This window comes from Tupaia chinensis, unplaced genomic scaffold (genome assembly GCF_000334495.1).
Source record: "Tupaia chinensis unplaced genomic scaffold, TupChi_1.0 Scaffold000652_1, whole genome shotgun sequence".
Taxonomy (NCBI): domain Eukaryota; kingdom Metazoa; phylum Chordata; class Mammalia; order Scandentia; family Tupaiidae; genus Tupaia; species Tupaia belangeri.
In genome coordinates, this window is record NW_006160173.1 from 2,468,617 (window position 1) to 2,491,222 (window position 22,606).

The window sequence follows — 22,606 nt, forward strand, 5'->3', positions numbered from 1 at the left end:
AATACCTGATCTTGATAACAATGCTAATAAATGTGGAAAGAAAATGTTATAATCTTCCAATTTTAGCAAAGCAATGGATCAAAACAGGTGCTAGCATCTTGCTTTGTATGTTTTAAAAGATAAACATATATTTGTTGAATGAATACATAACTTGGGAGTATTCATAGGAAATAATTTTCGTTGACAAATTATCAAGGTAATATTTTCCTTTTGACCAAATACCATGTATTGTCATGAGCAATGAAGATGACTACTCTTTTGTTATAAGCCAACTTTGTTCATTCAGTATTTTATTCATATGAAATAATACAGTAAACTCATATTAGGCATTCATTTTTTACTGTTTCTCTTATTTAATAGTTTGATCATTATCCATAACTATTCATTTTATATAATCTTAAATTCTAATTATATTTATTTGATTATGGAAAGAATAAGGTTTTACTTTTTTATTGGTACAACATTTTATTTTAAACCCTTTTTATTCACCTACAAAACCTTCAGCGATAGATAAAGGTTGCTGTGCCGATAACACCAAATACTTTAAGATCTTGTGCTTTTAAGATTTTCCATTAGTTGGTTTAATAGTAGCTTCATCACACATCTTTTCTCTTCCAAAATCTCTCTTAAGGATATGGAAAATCCATTCCACTGGATCAATATCTTTACTTTGATTCAAATTCTGAATCATTCAACTGGAACATGAGGTGTCCTTACTTCCCAAGTTCATAAAGCTTTAAATATTTTGTTTTCAAAAAAGAACAGCTTTCTGTTCATTAATCTCTTGATAGTAATTATGTTTCTTCCTAAATAAGCCTTAGAAGTTTTAGTTAAAAGTGGAACCAGCAGTTAACATAATGGCTATGTCACTGGACTCCCTTGTAGTTGACTGTGGTTCGAGTCCCAGACCCGGTGGCTTAAAACTCACGCCGGGCACTTGTGCGTGTGTGCACAAGATGCTGAGAGGAGAATGGAGGAGAAGGGATTGTGGCATGGCCATTCCCCTGGAGGGTGATTTCTCACTTTCTGTCTCTCTGTCTCTGTCTGTCTTTCTGGTGAGCACATGTACCCTATAGCAAAACCTTTAAGTAAATGAAGTTTTAGTTTAAAGTAAGAAATAATACTTAATGAAAATATTTTAATGATAGATTCTAAAGAATAATTTTCCCATAAAAGCCTCAGAGAAGAAAACATTGTGCTATTAAAATAGTTGCATTTTTTCTAGAACCGCTAATAAGTACTGAAAAAATGATCTGTGAATGAGTGAGTAGACTCCCATTGTTATATGCTTCTATAAAATTTCCTTATTCTCTTTCATTTTGAGAGAAGCAGGTTGCATCTCATTTATTTATTCATCCAACATTGAAAGAGCTCTTAGATTATATCAAGCATTTTGTTAGGATCTGAAGAAACAAAAACAGGTTAAGATCTTGGATATTGAGTACCAAAACTGTTCTGAGTTAAACAACCATGTTTAAAGAAATAAAAATTACTGAAAAAAATTGCAATTTTTATAATAGTGTATATCCTGTATTATAAAACAATTTAAGCTTAATTATAAACTGTTCCATGTCATTCATATGAGAAAACTTCAAAAAAAACATGGAAAAATAGAATTCAAGAATGAATTAATTTGATGCAATGAAAGTTTGAAATCCATACATAGTTTTTTTCATAATACACATTTTTCATGACTTTTTGAAGATATCTTATATGTGTGAGCATAAACTATGGTATATATTATATACCATATATATGGGGCCAACTCCATAGCCCGGTGGTTAAGAGTGTTAAATTTCACATGGCTGTCTATGGAGTTCATGTCCTGGTCCTGGAGGCTTGGAAAATATGTCAGGTATGTGTAAACACATGCCAGCAATCCTGAAGGACAGATAAATAGAGAAAGGATTGTAGCATACACCTGATGGTGCACACCTAATGGGAGTGTTTTTCCATCTTCCTCTCTATTTCTGTCTCTACCTGGTGAACACATACACCCTCTGATAAATTAAAATAGTATATATGCACCTCTTTCTGGTGTGTATATATACTATAATATATAATTATAAGTATTGTATTATATATAATAATAATATGTATTTTAATATACTTAATATGGGATGAGTCTTCATAATGTTCATGGATAATATATATTGTAAAAAAATGCATAGATTTTGAAATTTTATTATACCAAAATAATTTTTCCATAAACTTTTTGTAGTACTTCCTTATAGTGTTAATAGAATGGACTTCTTTTTTTTTTTTTGGAGAGGTTTTTGCTATAAGGCACGTGTGCTCGCCAGGCAGACAGAGAGAGACTGAGAGACAGAAAGTGAGAAATCACCCCCGAGGGGGGATGGCCAGGCCGCAATCCCTTCTCCTCCATTCTCCTCTCGGAATCTTGGGCACACGTGCACATGCTCCTTGCGTGTGTTTTAAGCCACCAGGTCTGGGATGCGGACCGCGGTCAACTACATGGGACCCCAGCGACATAACCATTAGGCTAACTGCTGGTCCCGATAGAACGGACTTTTTGAAGACATTTAAAAAGAGCATGAAACTTTCAAGTTTCCTACACCAACAACAAAAATCTGAGTTCAACCTATAGCACAAAGCAAGAATAAGCAAATAACAGTACAGTAAGCATGCATTTTCCCTAATCTTCCATTTAATACTATCACTGTTGGTAGAATACTATATGTTATACCAATAATTTAAAAACAAAAGATAATGTACCTCTCCAAAGTATGGAAGCAAAGTCTCATTCTCTTTTGTGAAGAAATAGAGCAGGATTAAATATAATTTATCTTACTTTTAAGGAAAAAGGGAAATCATTTCTATACTAATTCAGGAATTACCATTCAAATAAACTTTGATTTTTAAAAATTTTCTCAATACTTTGAAATATAGTTCAAAAAATCTACAACTCAGATGAAAATCTAGAAATAACTTCAGAATTATAAACAGAAAACAAAAACCACTTATATATATTTTTCTTTTTTTTAGAGAGACTTTTGTATGTGCTTGCCAGAGGGACACAGAGAGACAAAGTGAGAAATAACCTCCCAGGGGGACTGGCCAAACCACAATCCCTTCTCCATTCTCCTTTTGGAATTTTGGACATGCACACATGCACACACACTTGATGTGAGTGTCAAGTTGCCTCATTTGGGACTTAACCACCATCAGCCATGTAGGAGTCCAGTGCCTTAAACATTAGGTCACCTACTGGCCCTACACTTTATAATTTTTTAATAGAAAACTGGCAAAGGCATACAATGAAAAACGTAGATTATGGAGTATTTTGTTTCTCATTGCTATTCATCTGTGGGTTAGAAAAGAGATTAATAGCACAAGAAATGCAGAAGTTTAAGAATATTTAATAAAATAAATTCCATATAATTTATTATGCATTGTGCCATTCTTAAAATTTCTCAATTCATTTTGATATAAAACAAAATATATAATAAAGATAAATATGTTTATATGGGAATTTTACTTGTTAAAACAAATGTTTTGAAGAAATCCTGGAAAGTGAAACTTTAAAATTAAGTTTTTGACATAACTACATTTTTAAAAAACTTTTCTTGTTGGATAAAATAATTGAGTAAGTGTATGCATTCTAAACCTATTTAAAGTATTATTTCTAGAATGTCATTATTATTTCTCTGAACTATTTTACCTATTACTCTGAACTATTTTACCTATTACTCTGGACTATTTTACCTTAACAATTCTTGAGCATCTCTCTTAAAGATACAAAGACGTTATTGATAAAAATAAAATAGGAACAGTAATCACAGATATCTTTATCATTAAGTAAAAACCTGTCAAAGCCCAAATTACTTCCTGTTATTGAAAAAATTATTCTAGAGTCAAGTTTGGGGTAATAACCACATTAGCGTAGTAATTGATGTGCTTAAAAATATATATTTTGTGTTTATTGCTAACATGGCATGCTTAAAGAAGAATCCTAACATTTCTTGGAAATATAAACTAGAATTTTGGCTGAATAACAAAGTAAACTCTTCATAACTGAGTGCTCCTTTTGCCAAAATTAGATGAGAGGAAAATTGTTTAAATGTGTGGTAATTGCGTTAAAAGAAAATCATCATTCTTAAATTATGTGAGCTTGTTATGTAATGATGTTTGGTACAGAAAATTTGTAGCAGAAATAGAGTCACCAATGCACACTTAATAAAATATGAGTTAATACTAAAAATTAATCTGAAGTTTGTGACATGGAAACTTAAGGTAAGTTTTCCATGCAGGAGGAAACAATGAAATTTCAATTACAATTTTAAAAATATTTCAGAGACCAGCATATGGTGTAATGGTTATATTGCTGGACTCCCACATAGTCAACAATGGCTTGAGTCCTGGGCCCAGTGGCTTAAAATTCACACCAGGTGCATGTGCGTGCATACCCAAAATCCCTAGAGGAGACTGGACGAAAAGGGATTGTAGTATGACCATCCCTCTTGGGGGTGATTTCTCATTTTCTCTCTCTCTATATATATATATATGATATTCACTTAATTCACATAATAATTATTAAGTATAAATAATTTTTATAAAGCACAATACAAAATAATGAGATTCTGCAAAGACTTAAAGAAAAAAATTACCCAAGGATGAAAACATGCAGCAAAGAAATCTGACCAAATGTGAGGGTAATGGATGATCACCCTGGTAAATACCATTTGAGTGAATATTTTTTATTCATAAGTTAAATAAACAAAGGATTCCCCCAAATGAAGTATTTCCTATCATTTCTATGAAAGCATGATGAAACTACTCATTAACCAACCTGAAAGAAAGTATCTTTGTCTGTAACTCAAAGAATGAGATAGAGTATTAGGAGACAGGAAAATAAAGAAGGCTGCAGATGATCTTCATCTCCCATGATTTAATTATTTTGCTTTTCGTCTTTTCAACTTTGTTTAAAACCAGTGCAATCTGATTTCTGGTTTGAGAAGATAATTTTCTTTAGTTCTTAAAGTACGATTTAGAGGGGTTAAGTACTGACACAAAGAAGACCATTTACTAGTTTTGGTAATAGATAAAAGAAGTGGTTAGAGGGCTATAAAAATAGTGAGTAAATTTGAAAATTATATAGGAGGCAGTTCAGTCAAATTTGTAGTAAATCGATTGGGTGTGGCAAACATGAGGGAGGAGGAGAGAACTAGTGTATGTAGCTAGATGGATATGGTTGTACCTATTGACTGAGAGACAGGTGGAGGAGAAACATGCTGGAAGAAAGCAGAAGACTGCATTCATTTTGGACATATCAAATGTGCTGCGTCTTTGACACCTCCATTGAATGTGCCAAGCAGGTGCTGCGTATAAAGTACACGTTGTGGAACAGAAGTGCTTTGGATTTATATCCCAGAGCAGTTAGTAAGTAGATAGCTGCTAAAGACATATGAGTAACTGAAAGGATGTAGAGAAAATTATGAGAGCAGTTCCTAAATTTGACTTTTCTTCATGCTCATAAACTTTTAAAGGCTAAATAAAGGTAACCCAACAGAATCTGAGAAATTTGAGCTAGAGTCCTAAGATTCAAATCATAAGTGTATGTATTTATGTGTGTGTTTAGGGTGGGTAGAGAGAAAAGTCAAAGAAAACTAGGGGAGATAATTCTTATTTAATCACTTTTTTTAAGGTTTTTTATTTGGGAAGATAATTCTTAGGAACAAAAACTAATCAACATTTTGAATAATTCTGAAGTCAGAAAAATAAGTTTTGATTATACCATTGATTTTTGGGTTATAGAGTTTATTTACATAGTTACTGAAGGTTTCATACAGATGTCTGTTAAGTACATTTATCAGTTTTAACATTTGCTAATGAAATAACACATGTCAGATCTAAAAGAAATGCTAAATCCTATTTTAAGAGGTCATCCATTACACAAATTCAACACTCAGTAAACTACTTAACTTATAGGCAGAGCTAAAAGAAATCATATCATATTATTTTTCTCTCTTGCAGCTACCTTCAAAAAATTCATGGAAAATGGAATTAAAATATGAGTTTACTAGGGACCAGTGGAGGGTGTAATAGTTATGCTGCTTGACTGCCAAGTAGTCAACCATGGTTCAAGTCCCAGAACTTAAAAATCATGCCAGGCATGTGTGTGTGCATGTCTAAGATCCCAAGAGGAGAATGGAGGAGAAGAGATTGGGGCATGACCATCCCCTGGTGGGAGATTTCTCACTTTCTGTCTCTCTGGCGAGTGCATGCACCCTATAGCAAAAATGTCTCTCTCTAAAACAGTATGAGTTTACTTTGGCTTAAAAAATGTTTAAAATCAAGGGGTAGTTTTGTTTGTATAATATGCATTTTCCATGAACTTCTTGGAGTTCCCTCACGTAACTTATCTTACTGCTGGTGGTCAGCCATATCCTATTGGCATACTCCATTACTGTGTATTGAGTAGGGCAGAAAGGGAGGGGAAGTGATACACTTCTCCACCCCGAGCAGGCAATCACAACCAAACGCTAAAGAAAATTAGTAAATATTCTACAGGTATTCTTTCCTTTGTTTATCAAGTAAAATAATTCAGGCATATGCTACATCATTCCTTAGATTCCACAGCAGAATGGAGCACAAGTTGCCCACAATGAAATCTGCTCAATTACATAGACTATTTACTTCATCCCTTCTTATCTCACTTTCCAGTGCTTCTTGAAATCACCCACTCCCTACCACAACCCCAGATAAAAGACGCATCTCAGACTCCATTTTTTAGGACAGTGTATTAGTCTGGGTTCTCTACAAAAAAAAAAAAAAAAAAAAAAAGGAAAAAAAAATAAAAAAAGAACTGATAGGACACATATACATGCAAAACGATTTAGTATAGGGAACTGTCCATGTGATTACAGAACTAGTAAGTCCCAAGATCTGCAGTGAGTCAGCAAGCTGACCCAAAAGAGCCAAGGCTTAAATTCCAGCCTGAGTGGGGTAGCCTGTGAGCTAATAGGGTTAACAGTGTAGTTTCAGTGCAAAGGCAGGCAGGGTCAAGACCTAGGAGGACCAGATGTTTTCATTCCAGTCTGCATACAGAAAAAAAGTTGACATCTTAGTTAAAACGCCACCAAGAAGTAAAAATTTCTTCTTTTAAGAAAGATCAGCCAACTTATTCTATTTTGGCTTCCAACTGATTGGAGGAGGCCCACCACATTAGGGAGGGCAATCAGCTTTACTCGATCTACGAATTTTAATATTATTTACATTTTGAAAAGAAAAAGTGTTTACAGAAACATCCAGAATAATATTTTATCAAATTGTTGGGTACTCCCAGGAGCAGTCAGGTTGATAGATGAGCCATCACAGACATCCAAATTAACACAATTCTCTTTCCCAGAATCTTTTCTGATCTGTATTCTCTCACACTACTTTCCTAAAAATGATGGTTTCTTTATAACGTGGCATGGGGAAAATTAACGTTGATACATGTACATTTGGTTAATGGTTAAAAGATCACAAACCTCAGTTTGATCAGAATAATTCTGGTTCACAATTGTTAATCTGAATCATTATAATTTCCCATTTCTCTTTTAAAAATATTCTGCTTTGGAAACTAAATTCTATGTTCATCTTAGTCAATAACTTATTATATCAATATAATGAAAATAAAATAAACATTAATAATGTACATATACTTAAATTCTTAATTTTTTTCCTCTATAAATTAAAAAAAAGGACAAGTATGTGCCATATCACTTCAAAGCAATTTTTCTTCCTTGACTATTTACATAATTACTTTCTGTAATATATATGAATGCCTGTTTATAACCAGAATATTACTGTTCATTATCTTAAAGGTATTTTTTTAAAAGATTCAGAAAGGTACATTTGAAAAACATAACTAATTTTAAAGTATGATACAAGGTTTCCTACAGGATTAGACTATTGTTTTATATATGTCAACCCTATAAGGTATGTTTATTTCCTTAAATAAGATAAAAAACCTGAAATTGTACAACTGATCTATACTTATTTAGATAAATAAGTTCAGTTCTTTCATGTTTAAGTGTAGAATAATTGTGAATATCTGGAGAGTTTAGTGCTTATTTTGTTTGTTGCAGAAGAGGTGGAGATAAGGGAAAAGAGAAGCAAATTCCATGTTGACTATGAGCAGGCCATAACAGGAGTAGCGACATCCAGTAAAGGATTATGGGTGTTTACATTGTCTTTCTCTCTCTCTCTCTCTTTTTTAAATTTTCCATTTCTTTTATAAAACATCTATCTTTGTATTGATTGGAGAATATGACACAGCATACAGATTATAAATATAAGTATCTTACAGTAGTTTTGAAATCCACTAGTGATGATTTTCTTGTTAAATCAAAATAATAGTCTTAAATCATGTTTTAGCATAGTAACAAACTGCTAGCTTTTAGAAATGTTATACAGAGTGGTTTGAAGTGATTTGCTAACTGTCCTTTAGAACTGGCAGCGTGTGCTCCATGCTGCATTACTGCATTTTCAAAAACAGTCTGCATAATGCTTCTGAAACAGTACTCCATCTCAAGTTCATTGTGGGTTCCTTATTGTGAGTCCCTGGTATTCCTGCAACAATGAAAGTATCCTTATTCAAATGCATATAAATGCATTCAGTCTATAATAGTAGTATTCATAGCCATCTATAAATAGTGGAAGAAACAATTGTATGAAATGCTTGATATTCATCTGAAACAGTTTTTGCAATTTCACTTTTAAATTCAGATTTTAGAAATAATACAACAGTGGTGCTCATAAGATATTCAGACATTTTTGTCAATTTTGCCTGGACAGGATGGTTGCTATTTAGAATTACACACCGTGTTTCACCAAATCTAAGAAATCCCTTACAAATATATGCAATTTTAAGAAATATATAATAGGCACCAGCAGTTGGTGTAATGACTATGTCACTGGACGCCCACATAGTCGACTGCGGTTTGTGTCTGGAACCCGGTGGCTTAATACTCACGCCGGGCATGTGTGCGTGCATGCCCATGATCCCAAGAGGAGAATGGAGGAGAAGGGATTGCGGCATGGCCATCCCCCCTGGGGGATGATTTCTCGCTTTCTATCTTTCTGTCTCTGTCTGTCTGGTGAGCACACGTGCCCTATAGCAAAAACCTCTCAAAAAGAAAAAAAAAAAAAAAAGAAATATATAATAATGTCTAACATACAACATGATATCTATTAAGTATATAGTTTTATATGTGTTTAATGACCTTTCTTAATATTCCTTTTTTTTCTCCTAGATACACCATCAGTTAAGATTATACCATCCACTCCTTTTCCACAAGAAGGACAGCCTTTAATTTTGACTTGTGAATCCAAAGGAAAACCACTGTAAGTCTTTTAATGAGCAATATACTTTCTCACTACTTTTTTTTTTCTAGCCAGCTTTGATTGCAGGTTTTAACTGCAAAACTCCACTCTTTTTGTCTTTTCTTGGTGGGCAAAGTGATCTCTCTAGAACAGAAAACCCCCTGAACCATGTCTTCATTAAGTGTCTGTGGAAGATTGGTTTCTACTTTGTCATCTAGTGTAGTTTCTGGGAAGGTTTCCAACTGTGATTTTTTTGTTTTTCTAGTAAGATATTTCAACCAGAAGGGTATAGGATTAATCAGTCAATGTGTACATCATCAGATGTAACACTTACACATTGTTGAACTTAATTCTTGCTCTCCAAAAAAAAAAAGAAAAAAAAAAACCCTGAAAATATAGAAACATCCCCCAAATATGGTCACATGTTAAAATTATCTTGAAATTAATTTTCCTAATAGGAGAGCTCAAATCTACCTTTCTCATATAGTACCCAATGAGACAGAATTTGTAAATGTGCTATGCTCAGAAGTAATGTAAATGAAAGAGTCCCAAGTTCAGTGTCTTCTATTATAAAGTGACTTTATTATTAGAATATATCAGCACTAGTGTCACTTCAACTCTAAAAGTTTACTTCTTGGCATTCATATTTATAAAGTTACCTCATAGAATACCTACTTATCACATAAAATTCAAATACGGATTTAAATACTGCTGGAAAGCAGGATGATCATGCTAATCTACTGTATTAACAATTGAGGCCTAGCTTTATGTAATTTACTTAATTTTTTTATGGTTTTCAATAGATTTGAATTCTGTTTACATTTTAATAAAATGAATTTAGTTGTCCACTGTATATAATTGTGAAATAGTATCCTTGAAATTCAAATTAAATTACTAAAAATTTACTTCTAAAAATTAAAAAAAATTTTAAGGGTTGGTTTCACACTGCCCCATCAGGATTTTTTTGTAAAAGACTCATATGGTAGAAAATTATATTTTAACTCCCTCAATTAGTATGCCCTTATATATTTTTTAATTTCCTGAGTGATCTTACATTTTCACAACAGCTTCGATGTTGTTTTCTTTTCTAGAAATTATTTTATAGAGATACAAATATTTTGATGTTAAGAACGTTTTATAAATTAAGTCATTATTTTCCTTCTACCTTTTAAAAAAATTTAAAATCATTTTAGATATCAAAATGAACACTTTTTTTTTCATGGAAGCCTTACTGCAGATATCCCATTCAATTCACTTTTATGTTTCCTATGTTCTGAGAAACTTAAATTGCTTAATAGAAAATATTTTTACACCACATATGCTATTTCTCTGTGACAAGTGCATTTCAGCCTTAGAGCTTCATCCAGAGCTTTTGGTTACAAGTTCAGTACTTGACGGGAAAACTGTAATGGACTCTCATATGCTTTAGACTTACTTACATCCTAATTCTTATGATTCTGTGTATCTAACAGCACAATTTCTTTCTCAGTTTTCCTTTCCATATCAACTTCTGTGTTTCTCCTTTATTATTTTTCACCTATGTTTTTCCTCTTAACTCTTTTTTATACTTTTGCTTCTCTTCTTCCTTATAACCTTAGGAAGTCAGATTATATGAAGACAAATAGTCAGGATAAGAACATGGTTAAACATTTTTGTTTTTCCTCTCCTTTGCTTCAGATATATTTAAAAGTACATATGTGTACAACTTATGTACTTAAATAAGATGAGGGTGGAAAACATGATGTAACGAATGCTTGGAATTCCATACATGTCTGTTCAGAGGACTTCCAATTGTCTGTCAATGATCTCCTGTTTGATTCCATTTGTACTTCCAATAATAATGACATCATTTTATTTATTAAGATAATTAGATTATAAAGTTTATATGATTACATATTTAAGTAGCTGACATCACTCACCTCAGCTGTAATGGAATCCCCATGCCTTATTGTAAATCTGTGTGTTTTAGTCCCCTACAAGTAAGCTGGGTGTGTAAAATTCTCTGCATTCCACATTAATGAAAAGTGTAATGAGCTCTCATTTATTTAATTAATAATACAAAGAAAGTTTAGAAAATAAATATTACCTTTCAGAAAAATTCTGAGTAATATCACTTTTCAAATAGAAAAAGGTTCCCTATTTTACAGAAAAATAAAAGAAAGGAAAAATTATGGCTCAAAAGTATCAACCAAGTTTTTCTTTTTAATCTTGATTCAAAATGGGGAATTCAGAATTTGAACCCAGTTCAGTCTTGCCCAGCACTAATACTCTCTTGATAATATACTGCTACTTCAGTTGCTAATTCTAAATTGCTACTTAAAGTAGCCAGCATGACTTTTGAAAAATGAGAATGATGCTGACAATAATTTTGCGCCCTGAAATTGAAACTTGGGATGAGTTAGGGTAAAGATGGCTAATAAATCTTTACTGTCGCCATGTTCATTTATCAGACTTTCTTTTCTTTTCTTCTTCTTCTTTTCTCTTTTTTTTGGAGAGGTTTTTGCTCTAGGGTGCAAGTACTTGCCAGAAAGACAGAGAGACAGAGAGACAGAAAGTGAGAAATCACCCCCTAGGGGGAACGGCCATGCCACAATCCCTTCTCCTCCACTCTCCTCTTGGGATTGTGGGCACACATGCACATTCACCTGGTGTGAGTTTAAGCCACTGGGTCCGGGACTCAAACCACGGTCAACTACATGGGAGTCTAGCAACATAGTCATTTTGCTATCTGCTGGTCCTATATTTTCTTACATTTTTTTAATGTGGTTTTCTTTTTTCTTTCTTCCTTTTTTTAAATTATGTTTTTGAATTCAATCATTGTTTATCTTTACAAAATACAACATAATTTTTCCAGCATAAATAGACTGTATATTAATCCATTCAAAGATATCATTATACAAATTATCATCAAAAGATAATCTTCCATTTCTGTGACCATTAAATTGTTTGCTTGTTTCCTCCTCTGATTCCCTCCCTCCCACTCCTCACCCATCCTCTGCTCTTCCCACTGTCTCTAGTATTCACAGCTCTTGCTTTTTTACTGAATGCCTGCATGCTATGGCAGAAACTGAACGACTGGAAGGCATAAAAGCATACTTTCTTTTATATTTATGCTCTTTTTGAAAACTTGCTAAATATCTACCGAACTTACTATTTCTGGTATGACTTTATAGTTACATAATAAAACTGTAATTAATTCAGCTCTTTGAGAACTAAAATGATCATTATTCTGTCTTTATTCTCATAGATCTCAGCGTTTTATTCTATAGGCTATCATGCACAAGTAAATGTGTGCTAACTTCCATAGACTGTCAGAATTGACATGAAAATTATACTCAAAGTCTTTGATTCTTTCCTTCCTTTAGACCATGGCTTCTCTTTTCTTTTGCCCAATTTTCTTGAAATCAGTCCCTCTATATCTTTAAAGTAACTACAATTTCCAATAGTTGGAGACATTAATCTCTTTAGAGACTGCCTAACTTGTAGCCTCTCTGCAGTTTATATTATATCTCCAACAGTGCTAGATGAGGCAGACAGGATAAAAGCCAAGAGAAGACTACAAAGAAATCAATCTATTGTCCCAGAAAGAAATTTTACTGATCATAAAGAAAACTAGACCAAAGAGAACAGAAGGCAAATTGAAATGGATTAATCAGAGAGTTAGTAGGTGGTGAGGAAATGAAGATAATGGGAAGACCACCCATTTAGGAAAATGAACCATGAAAAGTAGAAGAGAGATTTTTTTTAAAAGGTCAATAGATTTTCAATTAGACATAACTCTAAAAAGTAATAGGGACACTGTTCATATTTTAAGAAGGATCAAAAGTGCAGAAGTAAAAATGAGATTTCTGCTATCACGTATACCCAAGGAGGAGCTTAGAGGAACTGCCCACTTCACTCTGTGATGACTGTCAAAGTTCTCTTCCTTTGCTGCGATTGGACCTGATTTCCCATTTTGTTTTTTGCCACTACTGAGAAGCAACACAGTGGCTTAGCTTTTGACTGGCTTCTCACTTAATTTCTATTATCTTGGCAATTTACCTATTCCACCTGTAATAAGCAAGTGAGAATCAGAGGTGGATAAGGGACATATGATTTATTTACATTATATAGATTACTTAATACCTGTAGTCCACATCTAAGCCTTCATTGTTTCTTCAAAATGTTTGACCAGTATGTGATTTATTGAAGAATGAGGTATTCCTGCTTGTTGTGCATACGGGTAGTAGACAAAATGATACCACTGTCTTTTGTGTAAATCACAAAATGATGACTTGGCTCAAGGCTACTGAGACGCAGGTTCCTAACCTGCCCTCCTGTATGCTAATGTTGTTTTCCTTGTTCTAAATGTGAGGGCCCCAGTGACTGTTTATGAACAATCATGCCTTATTTGCCTGCTTTGGACTGAAGCCTTTTGCCATTTTCTGTGGAACAGCTGCATAACTTGGGCCAGGACCAAATTGTTCCACTTGACACTACTATAGAGGCATTCTATTCTTTCCTTAAAAGAGAGATTACTGTACATGTCTGTCTATTGTTTTAATTTTAGTTTAAAGTGAGGACCGAGCTAATGCCAGCCACTTTTCTTTCAAGTCCCCAGAGTTTTTGCAGCCCTCTTCTTTCTTTGGCTGAATTCCCAGACAGCTTTCAGGCGGCAGAATTCTCCATTTGTAAAAGTGGAGTGCGAGGGAAAAAAAAAAAAAAAAAAAAAAGAAAACCTTTATATTACATTAAAGTCGTGACCTGAAATGGTGCGGGGTTGCTCTCTCACATGCTGTAACTAATGAGGCATCATTCATTTTAATCAAATGTTTAATGCTTTGTAAATTTACTTTGAAAAAGCAAGAGGACATTTTTAGTTAAATAAATATGTTTTTGTCCTTCATTCTGTAAAAGAAAATAATTATAGGCATTGATAACAGTTTCCTGAGCATTGAGGACTGTGTTTATGTTGTACTTACTATTTTACCTCTAGTGACCACAATTTTTCTTTTGTTCTTGGCATAAATCTAATAGGCATAATTACACATCACAGCATATCACATCCCTATTGGTACAAAAATAAAGATTTTAATCTTTAGGAAAATAGAAAACATACTATAGAATGACTACTGGGCATTTTAGATGAACAAGTACATTCATGGTGGAAATGATCTTGAATTGAAGAAGAAATCTGATATGTACATATTAATATACATTACTATGAACATACTAGAAATTATCTTAAAAAGAGCCAAAAAGAAGGCCAAACAATTTTATATCAGGTCAGATTTTTTTCAGTCAAACATATACCTTTACATAAATCACAGTTTCTTCGCTAATTGTCATACTACCCAGTTAGTCAGAAGAGAGAACAAAACAAACTAGGGGTTGAAGGCCAGTTACCATCCAGAATGAAATACTGAACAAAAAGCAGGGCAAAATAAGAATTCTGAAGTGAAAATATTGACCTGTAATATTAATAATTTCACATGACTTGGCCTAATGCTTAACAGATGCCAGCACAGACTAATTGTCTCCATTCTGCTGCATAAAAGGCCCTACTGTGATCGTTATGAGCAGTGGTTATCTATCTTTACCTGGGGGACATAAGCTCTCGTGATCTGGAGCATCAGTTTTGAGGAGCAATGAAAAAAAATGTGGACCTGACTTTCACTGATAAATTTGTGGATATCTGTGGCCTGAGTGGTCTTAAGTCCATCATTTAACCCCAAATCAATATCTGTTAGCTAACTTAATTTTTTGAGCAGTTTCAGGTTCATAGCAAAGCTGAGTGAACAAGATAGATAGTTCTCATATATACCCTGTCCCTACATACTCACAGCCTCCCTCTCTAGAAAATACCCCTACCAGAGACATTTATTACAATTGATGACTCAAATTCCGTAGTTTGCAATACAGCTCACTCTTGTATACCAACCAGTTTTAATCTTTAAATAAGAGCATAAATTCTAGCAAACAAATTATTTTTAAGATGAATGACCATATATATATATATATATATAAATTTGCCTTCAAGTAATTTTATAATATATAATAGCCATGAAGATAATGATGAATTATTATTTGGTCAAGAAATTACGTAGAGTGTATCTCACTAAGTTTTAAACTCTGACATCTTAATTATATACTTTTTATACATTCTAATATTGGACTATTATGGAACACTAGAAACCGACTTATTTCCTCACATTTTTCCCAGCCTCTGAAATTCAAGATTCTCAGCAGAGTAAACACATTCCAGGACAGTGATCTGTGACTTTCAAAAGAGTGTTTAAGTAGAAAAGGAACCCATACTGAAGTCATGGCAAAATCGATAGAGCAATTTGGCTATGTCTTTACTTGAGATTAAGTATTGATAAATAAAAGAGAAGCAAGGCAGAGGCATGGACCCCTGTCCCTCGAAAATGTAAAATCCTTAGAAAAGAGAGAATGAAAACTCCCAAGCCAGAGGAACAGTCTCATCATTAATGTACCTACGGTTAAGGAAGAACACATTTTAGAAAAAAATTGAAAGAACTAGAAAGGATAACAGATTAAGTCTACTTTCAAAATGTCTTTAGAAGGTAGTCCTACTGGGGGTACTGGAAACTAACCAGACGTGGAGTTTTGTAAGGGGAAAATGTGAGCAATCTGGAAGACCTTAAAGAACTCAGAGGGTATGGCTCATGAATGGTTAAGAATCCAATGGCTGTTAATATGTAAGATCTGATTTTGGCATGGTTTCCCACATTCTCTTATGTTTATCTTATTTAACTCCAACAGCTACTCTGTTGTAAAGGATTGCTAAGAGTGCTATAATCATTTACATTTTGGAGATGAAAATGACTGTCAGTCACATAACAGATAAATCATAGGATGGGGATAACTGACAAACTTTTCTTTTAATATTAACAACACTAATGATTGTATCTTCTTGTTTATCCAGTGTTTTCAGTTCTCTTTTTGCATTGACTTTTCTTAATAACCCAGTGAAACTGGCAAGAATTAGAGACTTTTTATAAAATGTCAGGAAACCCTATATATCAATAAAATAATTGTAAAAAATACCAGTCATGTAAGATAAAAAATTTCTCAATATATCAAAATATTACTGGATAATGTCTAAATAAATTTAAATATACTTCAGTAGTTTATCCCTAGATTTTATGATTAAAGGAATAATTGTTTAATTTTGAAGTAAATTCTTATAAAGCATATTATGTACATCCTCAATGTTATATAACTTTTAGAAGACAAAGACTGCAGGTTACAACTACAATGAAATGCCAAGGCAAAACAATACCAACACAATGTAATACAATGGAAATTCTTAGAGAATAAATAAAATAAACAGAAAGTTAAAAAAAAAAAAACACCCATTAAGAGTACGTCTTATTAAATACCATGCTTAGGTCTGGCCCCACGGTGTAGTGATTAGGGGAACCAGATCCTACATGGTTTACAAGTTTGAAATCTGGCCCTGATGCCTTGTAAAACACACCAGGCACATGTGAATGCATGCCCCAAGTCCTGACAAGATGGAGGAATGGAGAAGAGATTACTATATGACCAGGTCCCATCATGGGGCACTCTCTCTCTCTCTCTCTCTCTCGCCCACATGCCCTTGGGCAATTAAAACAAGTAAAAAATAAAACTATTGCTTAAAAATACTTTGTTCAATATGTCAATGACAAATGCAATGAGGCGCTCTTTATCAAATAGATATTCTCATACAAGCAGTCCTTGAATTGATCATTTTACAGAACATTAAGATTTTTGCTTTCTTTTTTACTTTGTATTCTGATAATTAGAGAGATGAAAAAATGTCTCAATTAATTAAAAGCTAAAGTCAATATAGGCAGATTTTTTATGAAGTATTTTCCAAGGTAGAATATTGATAAATTAGTACAAAATTTTTATAATTAAAAATGTTGGTCTATGTACTATCCTTCTCATATGAGTTTCCTTTCCAAAGCCCATATGGTCTCTGGCTTCTATCTCATGGCTTCAAAATTTAATCACATGTTGACTCTTTAGAAACACACAAGTGGTTATCTTGGAAATGAGACTGAATATATTTGGTTTTGTTTTTGAAACAAGAAGCTGACTCTTGGTAATCTCCACTGCTGTTATTTAGGCTGGGCATCTGTGGTGTGCTGGGCACTCAATCATTTTCAATTAAATGTTCCAATGTCTTGTGAAAGTCCCTTAAGAGCTTGCAGAACCACGATTATAGATCCATAGAGAAAGTGTACTTCTTGAACATTTTCAGGTAAGCAGTTTTCTTGCAACAAAAAGCCAATTATTTTGAGGGATTATGTAAAGGTACAGTAGGAAACCCTACACTCATAAAACATGTCTTAATATATTTAAAATACAATTGGAGAATGATGCTGTCATATACGTTGACTAAATTTTCAAGCTATGTGGTTTTTGGCTCATAGGCTTAAATATCTAGTATATTACATATGAGATTATATCTAAGCATGTTATTCTTCAAAGATTTTAAAACACTAAATTTTTGTTTTCATAACAAAGTCATTAACATGGTAATTGTAGGAAGACTGCAAAAACAAAATTCAGCATGAAAAATCTAAAATACTACAGTTAATTTTTTTTTTTTGAGAGGTTTTTGCTATAGGGCATGTGCACTCGCCAGACAGACAGAGAGAGAGACATAGAGACAGAAAGCGAGAAATCACCCCCAGGGGGGATGGTCACACCGCAATCCCTTCTCCTCCATTCTCCTCTCGGGATCTTGGACATGCATGCACACGCGCCCGGCGTGAGTTTTAAGCCACCGGGTCCGGGACGCGAACCACGGTCGACTACGTGGGAGTCCAGCGACATAGCCATTGAGCTAACTGCTGGTTCCCTACGGTTAATTATTTATTAAAGAAAATATTAGTTTGTTACACAGTGAGTGCCATACAATAAGATTTCCTTTTTCTCTTTGCAATGTTTTTCAATCATGTGTACCATCAAGTTGAGGTACTATCCCTCTGGCATTCACCAATACGACTTACTAAGTGGATTATTAAAACTTACTAAGTAGATTACTCTATGCGTCTTATATCAACTGCTAAATATTTTGACTATCACCTTTGTACAAATATACAGAGAAAATAACATGTAAAATAAAATTCAGAATCACTCTAGAGATCTGGTATTTTTCCAATTAGTAATGAAACTGGAAATCTGTATTCCTTGGAGAGACATTTAATCAAAGAAACCAATTCAATGATACTTTTATATTATATGTGATTTTTTTTAATGCATAATGTATATGTCACATATAATTTCAATCTAGGCATAAGCCCTCTAAACTTCAAAGTTTTGGAGAAAAAAATAAAATCAAACAATGCTCCAAATTGTAGAAAATGTGTACATCCACAAACAGCTTCATAGGCAGAAATTCTAAGTAATTGAAGAGGTCCTTAAGTTCAACCCTTGTAAACTCTGAGTACAGAAATAGTTGGGACCCTTCAAAGAAAGGAGAAAGACATAAGGAGATGCAGGAGAGTGGAGCAGCACCTGTGGAGACTTGTGGACAGCAGACCTCACTAAAATGTGAGGAGATACTTAAGTACCACCACTTAAAACTGCAAGTCCTAGGACAAAGATCATGGGGCCAGCAAGTAACACAGTAGTTAAGGCATTGGATCCCCTTATGACAGAGTGGTTCGAGCCCTGGACCCAGTGGCTTCAAAATCATACCAGACATGGGAACCAGCAGTTAGTGTAATGGCTATGTCGCTGGACTCCCACGTAGTCGACCGCGGTTCGCGTCCCGGACCCGGTGGCTTAAAAAACTCACGCTGGGCACGTGTGCGTGCATGCCCAAGATCCCGGGAGGAGAATGGAGGAGAAGGGATTGCGGCGTGACCATCCCCCCTTGGGGGTGATTTCTCGCTTTCTGTCTCTATGTCTCTCTCTGTCTGTCTGGCGAGCGCACGCGCCCAATAGTGAAAAAAAAAAAAAAAACCCTCAAAAAATCATACCAGACATGTGAGCCTGCCTGTCCAAAAACCCAGAAGGAATATTAAAGAGAAGGGCTTCTGGCATGGTCAACATCCTGGGGCTTGATTTCTCACTTTCCCTTTTACTTTCTCTCTCTGGTGAGTGCATGTGCCCTAGGACAAAAGCCAAAAAAACATGAAGATAGGAAGATAGTGATGTGACCACACAGAAGGAAGAGTTTCGTAGTGTGGTCAGAAGAGGAACAGGATACATCAACACACTGTAGGTCACAAGTGCAGTGTTTTCTAAATTGCAAGTTATAGCGTATTAGTGAATTATGAAATTGATTTAAATGAATCCTTTTTAAAAGGAAAAGATAGATCCAGCTGCATTGGTTATGTATTTCATAAACCATATGTTACGTTCTCAGGGTTTTTTTTTGTTTTCTTTTTTTTGTTTGTTTGTTTGTTTTCTTATTGTAGATTACACCTAAAAATGTTGTAAATTGTAGCATTAATTATGTAGACGATCAACTATGACAAAACTTGGTCTTGGGGCCATTTAGGTAAAATATATGTAAAGGTTTAATTGCTTTGATTCCCCTAAAATCACATTATAAGTAAATGCAGGTTCAAGTTAAAAAGATATTAGCTCAGAGAAACAAAGTCAAATGCCAATAAGAATATTTTGTTTGATAATGTAGAAAAAATTGATCCTGTAAGAAGGATTTCATTCAGATGATTAAAATATACCTTTAAAATGTTATGTTTTGAATTTCAATTATCTTCAGCCTTTACTTACTTGGAGCATTTAATCTCCAGCTACCAGGTAAGTGAAGTGCACTTTACTATTACTTTCCCAAGACCCTTGGTTTTAACATTAGAAAAGGAACAAATCAGGGAACAGAACTGTTTCTCTACCAGTAACATAATATCTCACATAGTATTAGATCTCACAAGTTTAATTAGTGGAAGCAACGGTTGTAAAGTAAGTCTTTTTTTTTTTTTTTTTTTGAGAGGTTTTTGCTATAGGGCGCGTGCACTCGCCAGACAGACAGAAAGGGAGAAATCCCCCCCCCAGGGGGGATGGCCACGCCACAATCCCTTCTCCTCCATTCTCCTCTGGGGATCTTGGGCACGCACGCACACGCACCTGGCGTGAGTTTTAAGCCAGCGGGTCTGGGACGCGAACCGCGGTCAACTACATGGGAATCCAGCGACATAGCCATTATGCTAACTGCTGGTCCCATAAAGTAAGTCTTATACAGAAAATAGGACCCCATCCTTGCAACACACCCTTGAACTGAAAGGCTTCTGATTGATTAGGATGCATGGAGATTCATTTTAAAGTGTGTCAAATGGTTCTTATAATGTACACAAGTTGGAAAATGGGAGATTCTGACACATTCAACTCACTAGATTTTGCTTTTAAAAATCATAAAAATGCCCCTCTGACCACTCCAGATGCAGAGCAGAATGTCGGCAGACCAATCCGCTTCTCACTTGCTGTCCTGTGCTGACATCCAAAAGACTTTACAGATGCATAAAAAGATTTGGGACCAGCAGATGATGTAATGATTACGTAGCTAGACTCCTAAGTAGTTGACTGTGGTTCAATTCCCAGACCTGGCAACTTAAAACTCACGCCAGGTATGGGAGTGTGCGTGTCCAAAATCCAGAGAGAAAAAAGGAGAAGCGATTGTGTTGTGGCCATCCCCCTGGAGGTTCTCGCTCTTTGTCTCTCTGTCTCTTTCTGTCTCTCTGGTGAGTGCACATGCCCTATAGCAAAAAAAATTCTCTCTCTCAAAAAAAATATATATACACAAAAATAAAGGTTTTAGCTGTACTAGGTGCTGTTAGATTTGTGATATCTTCTGTAGCACTATTGTGTTTCCAAAGCAGTTTTGCTGACACTTGCAAATCAGTGTTATTTTGCAGGTTATTTGCTTTCTGAAACAATAACTGGAAGAATTGTTAAAACTTCATTTTATAAATGAAAAAAAATCATAAAATATTGTTCCAAACCCTGCCTTAGTCAAAGGAAAAATTTAGGAGCTAATAAATTTCAAAGAAGATGTAAAAATAATTTCCTAGCAAAGGTCATCATTTAATATATCATAGAGATTTTATGCTTAATGTATATACTTAAACAGATTTACTGCTTGGATGAGAGAATAAATGCTTACTCAAGATTTCTCAATATTTTAACTAGGAATTGTAATCTGTGTTTACCAAAGAAAATAAACATTAAATGTATAAAGCATGAGTAATTGTTTTGCTACAGCCCAAAGTCCTTGAGAGATTATTTTAAACATTTGTCATAATCTTGAATATTTTTCTTTCAGCACAAAGATCTGTCATTCCTTCAGGTTCAAGCAATCTTACGTTTTCTAGGGATAACCTTTTACTTGTTGTACTATGAATTGTTTGGAATTATATATTTTTTAGTATAAGAGCTTTGTTCTCAAAACTGAAAATAATCATCAAGGTACGCTACGTTATCAGTAAAAAGTGATAGATTTCACAAGAACGCTAAAAAAAAATGCCATTATTTTCAAGTCTTCTAAAGAGCACTTACCTCTTGCATATAGGTATTTTCTGCTTAGACTACAAATTTGTAAACTTGGAGATAAGAAGTGCCTTAAGCAAATCAAAATCAGGGACCAGCAGGTGGTGTAATGGCTATGTCTCTGGACTCCCATTGTCAACCACGGGTCGAGTCCTGAACCCAGCTTAAACTCACACCAGGCACGTGTGCATGTGTGCCCAAGATCCTGAGAGGAGAATGGAGAAGAAGGGATTGTGGCATGGCCATCCCCTCCTGGAGGATGATTTCTCGCTTTCTGTCTCTCTGTCTCTTTCTGTCTTTTTAGCAAGCACACATGCCCTATAGCAAAAACCTCTTCAAAAAAAAAAAAAATCAAGTAGTATATGAAGAGATTAATTATAACATTTGCTATGGAGGTTTTAAATCTAATGGTGAGGTTAATGCTACTATCATTGTTCCATGTAAATCTAACCTTGAATGTAATGAGACTCCTCCTACTTGACACTCTCCTACTACTATAATTGATTCTAAGAATTTTCTTAAATATATAAACTTAGAATTATACTTTCAACTCACAATTTAAGAGAACAAGTAGGCTTGAATTTTCCACTTCAAATTGACTTCATTTATTACTGGATTAAAATGTCTTTGACCCTATCAGATACAAGTACTGATGGTGACATTTGAGTAGGGATTTTCATTGTTGAGTCTTTCAATAGTTATATAGGATTCTTAAATTTCATATAGAAACAAAGAAAAAAATGTATTGCTTTCAATTAATATAATT

General features: G+C 34.2%; 1 protein-coding gene across 2 annotated transcripts in view; it reads left to right on the forward strand.

Annotated features, from left to right (window-relative positions):
- The window catches only part of CADM2 (cell adhesion molecule 2), a 1,200,723-nt gene that overhangs the window by 1,055,950 nt on the left and 122,167 nt on the right, over positions 1-22,606 (forward strand). For both annotated transcript variants that reach the window (XM_006159770.3, XM_006159771.3), the window contains exon 6: positions 9,261-9,351. In XM_006159770.3, coding sequence (XP_006159832.1) covers positions 9,261-9,351 — 91 coding nt within the window. The remainder of the gene's footprint in view (positions 1-9,260; positions 9,352-22,606) is intronic.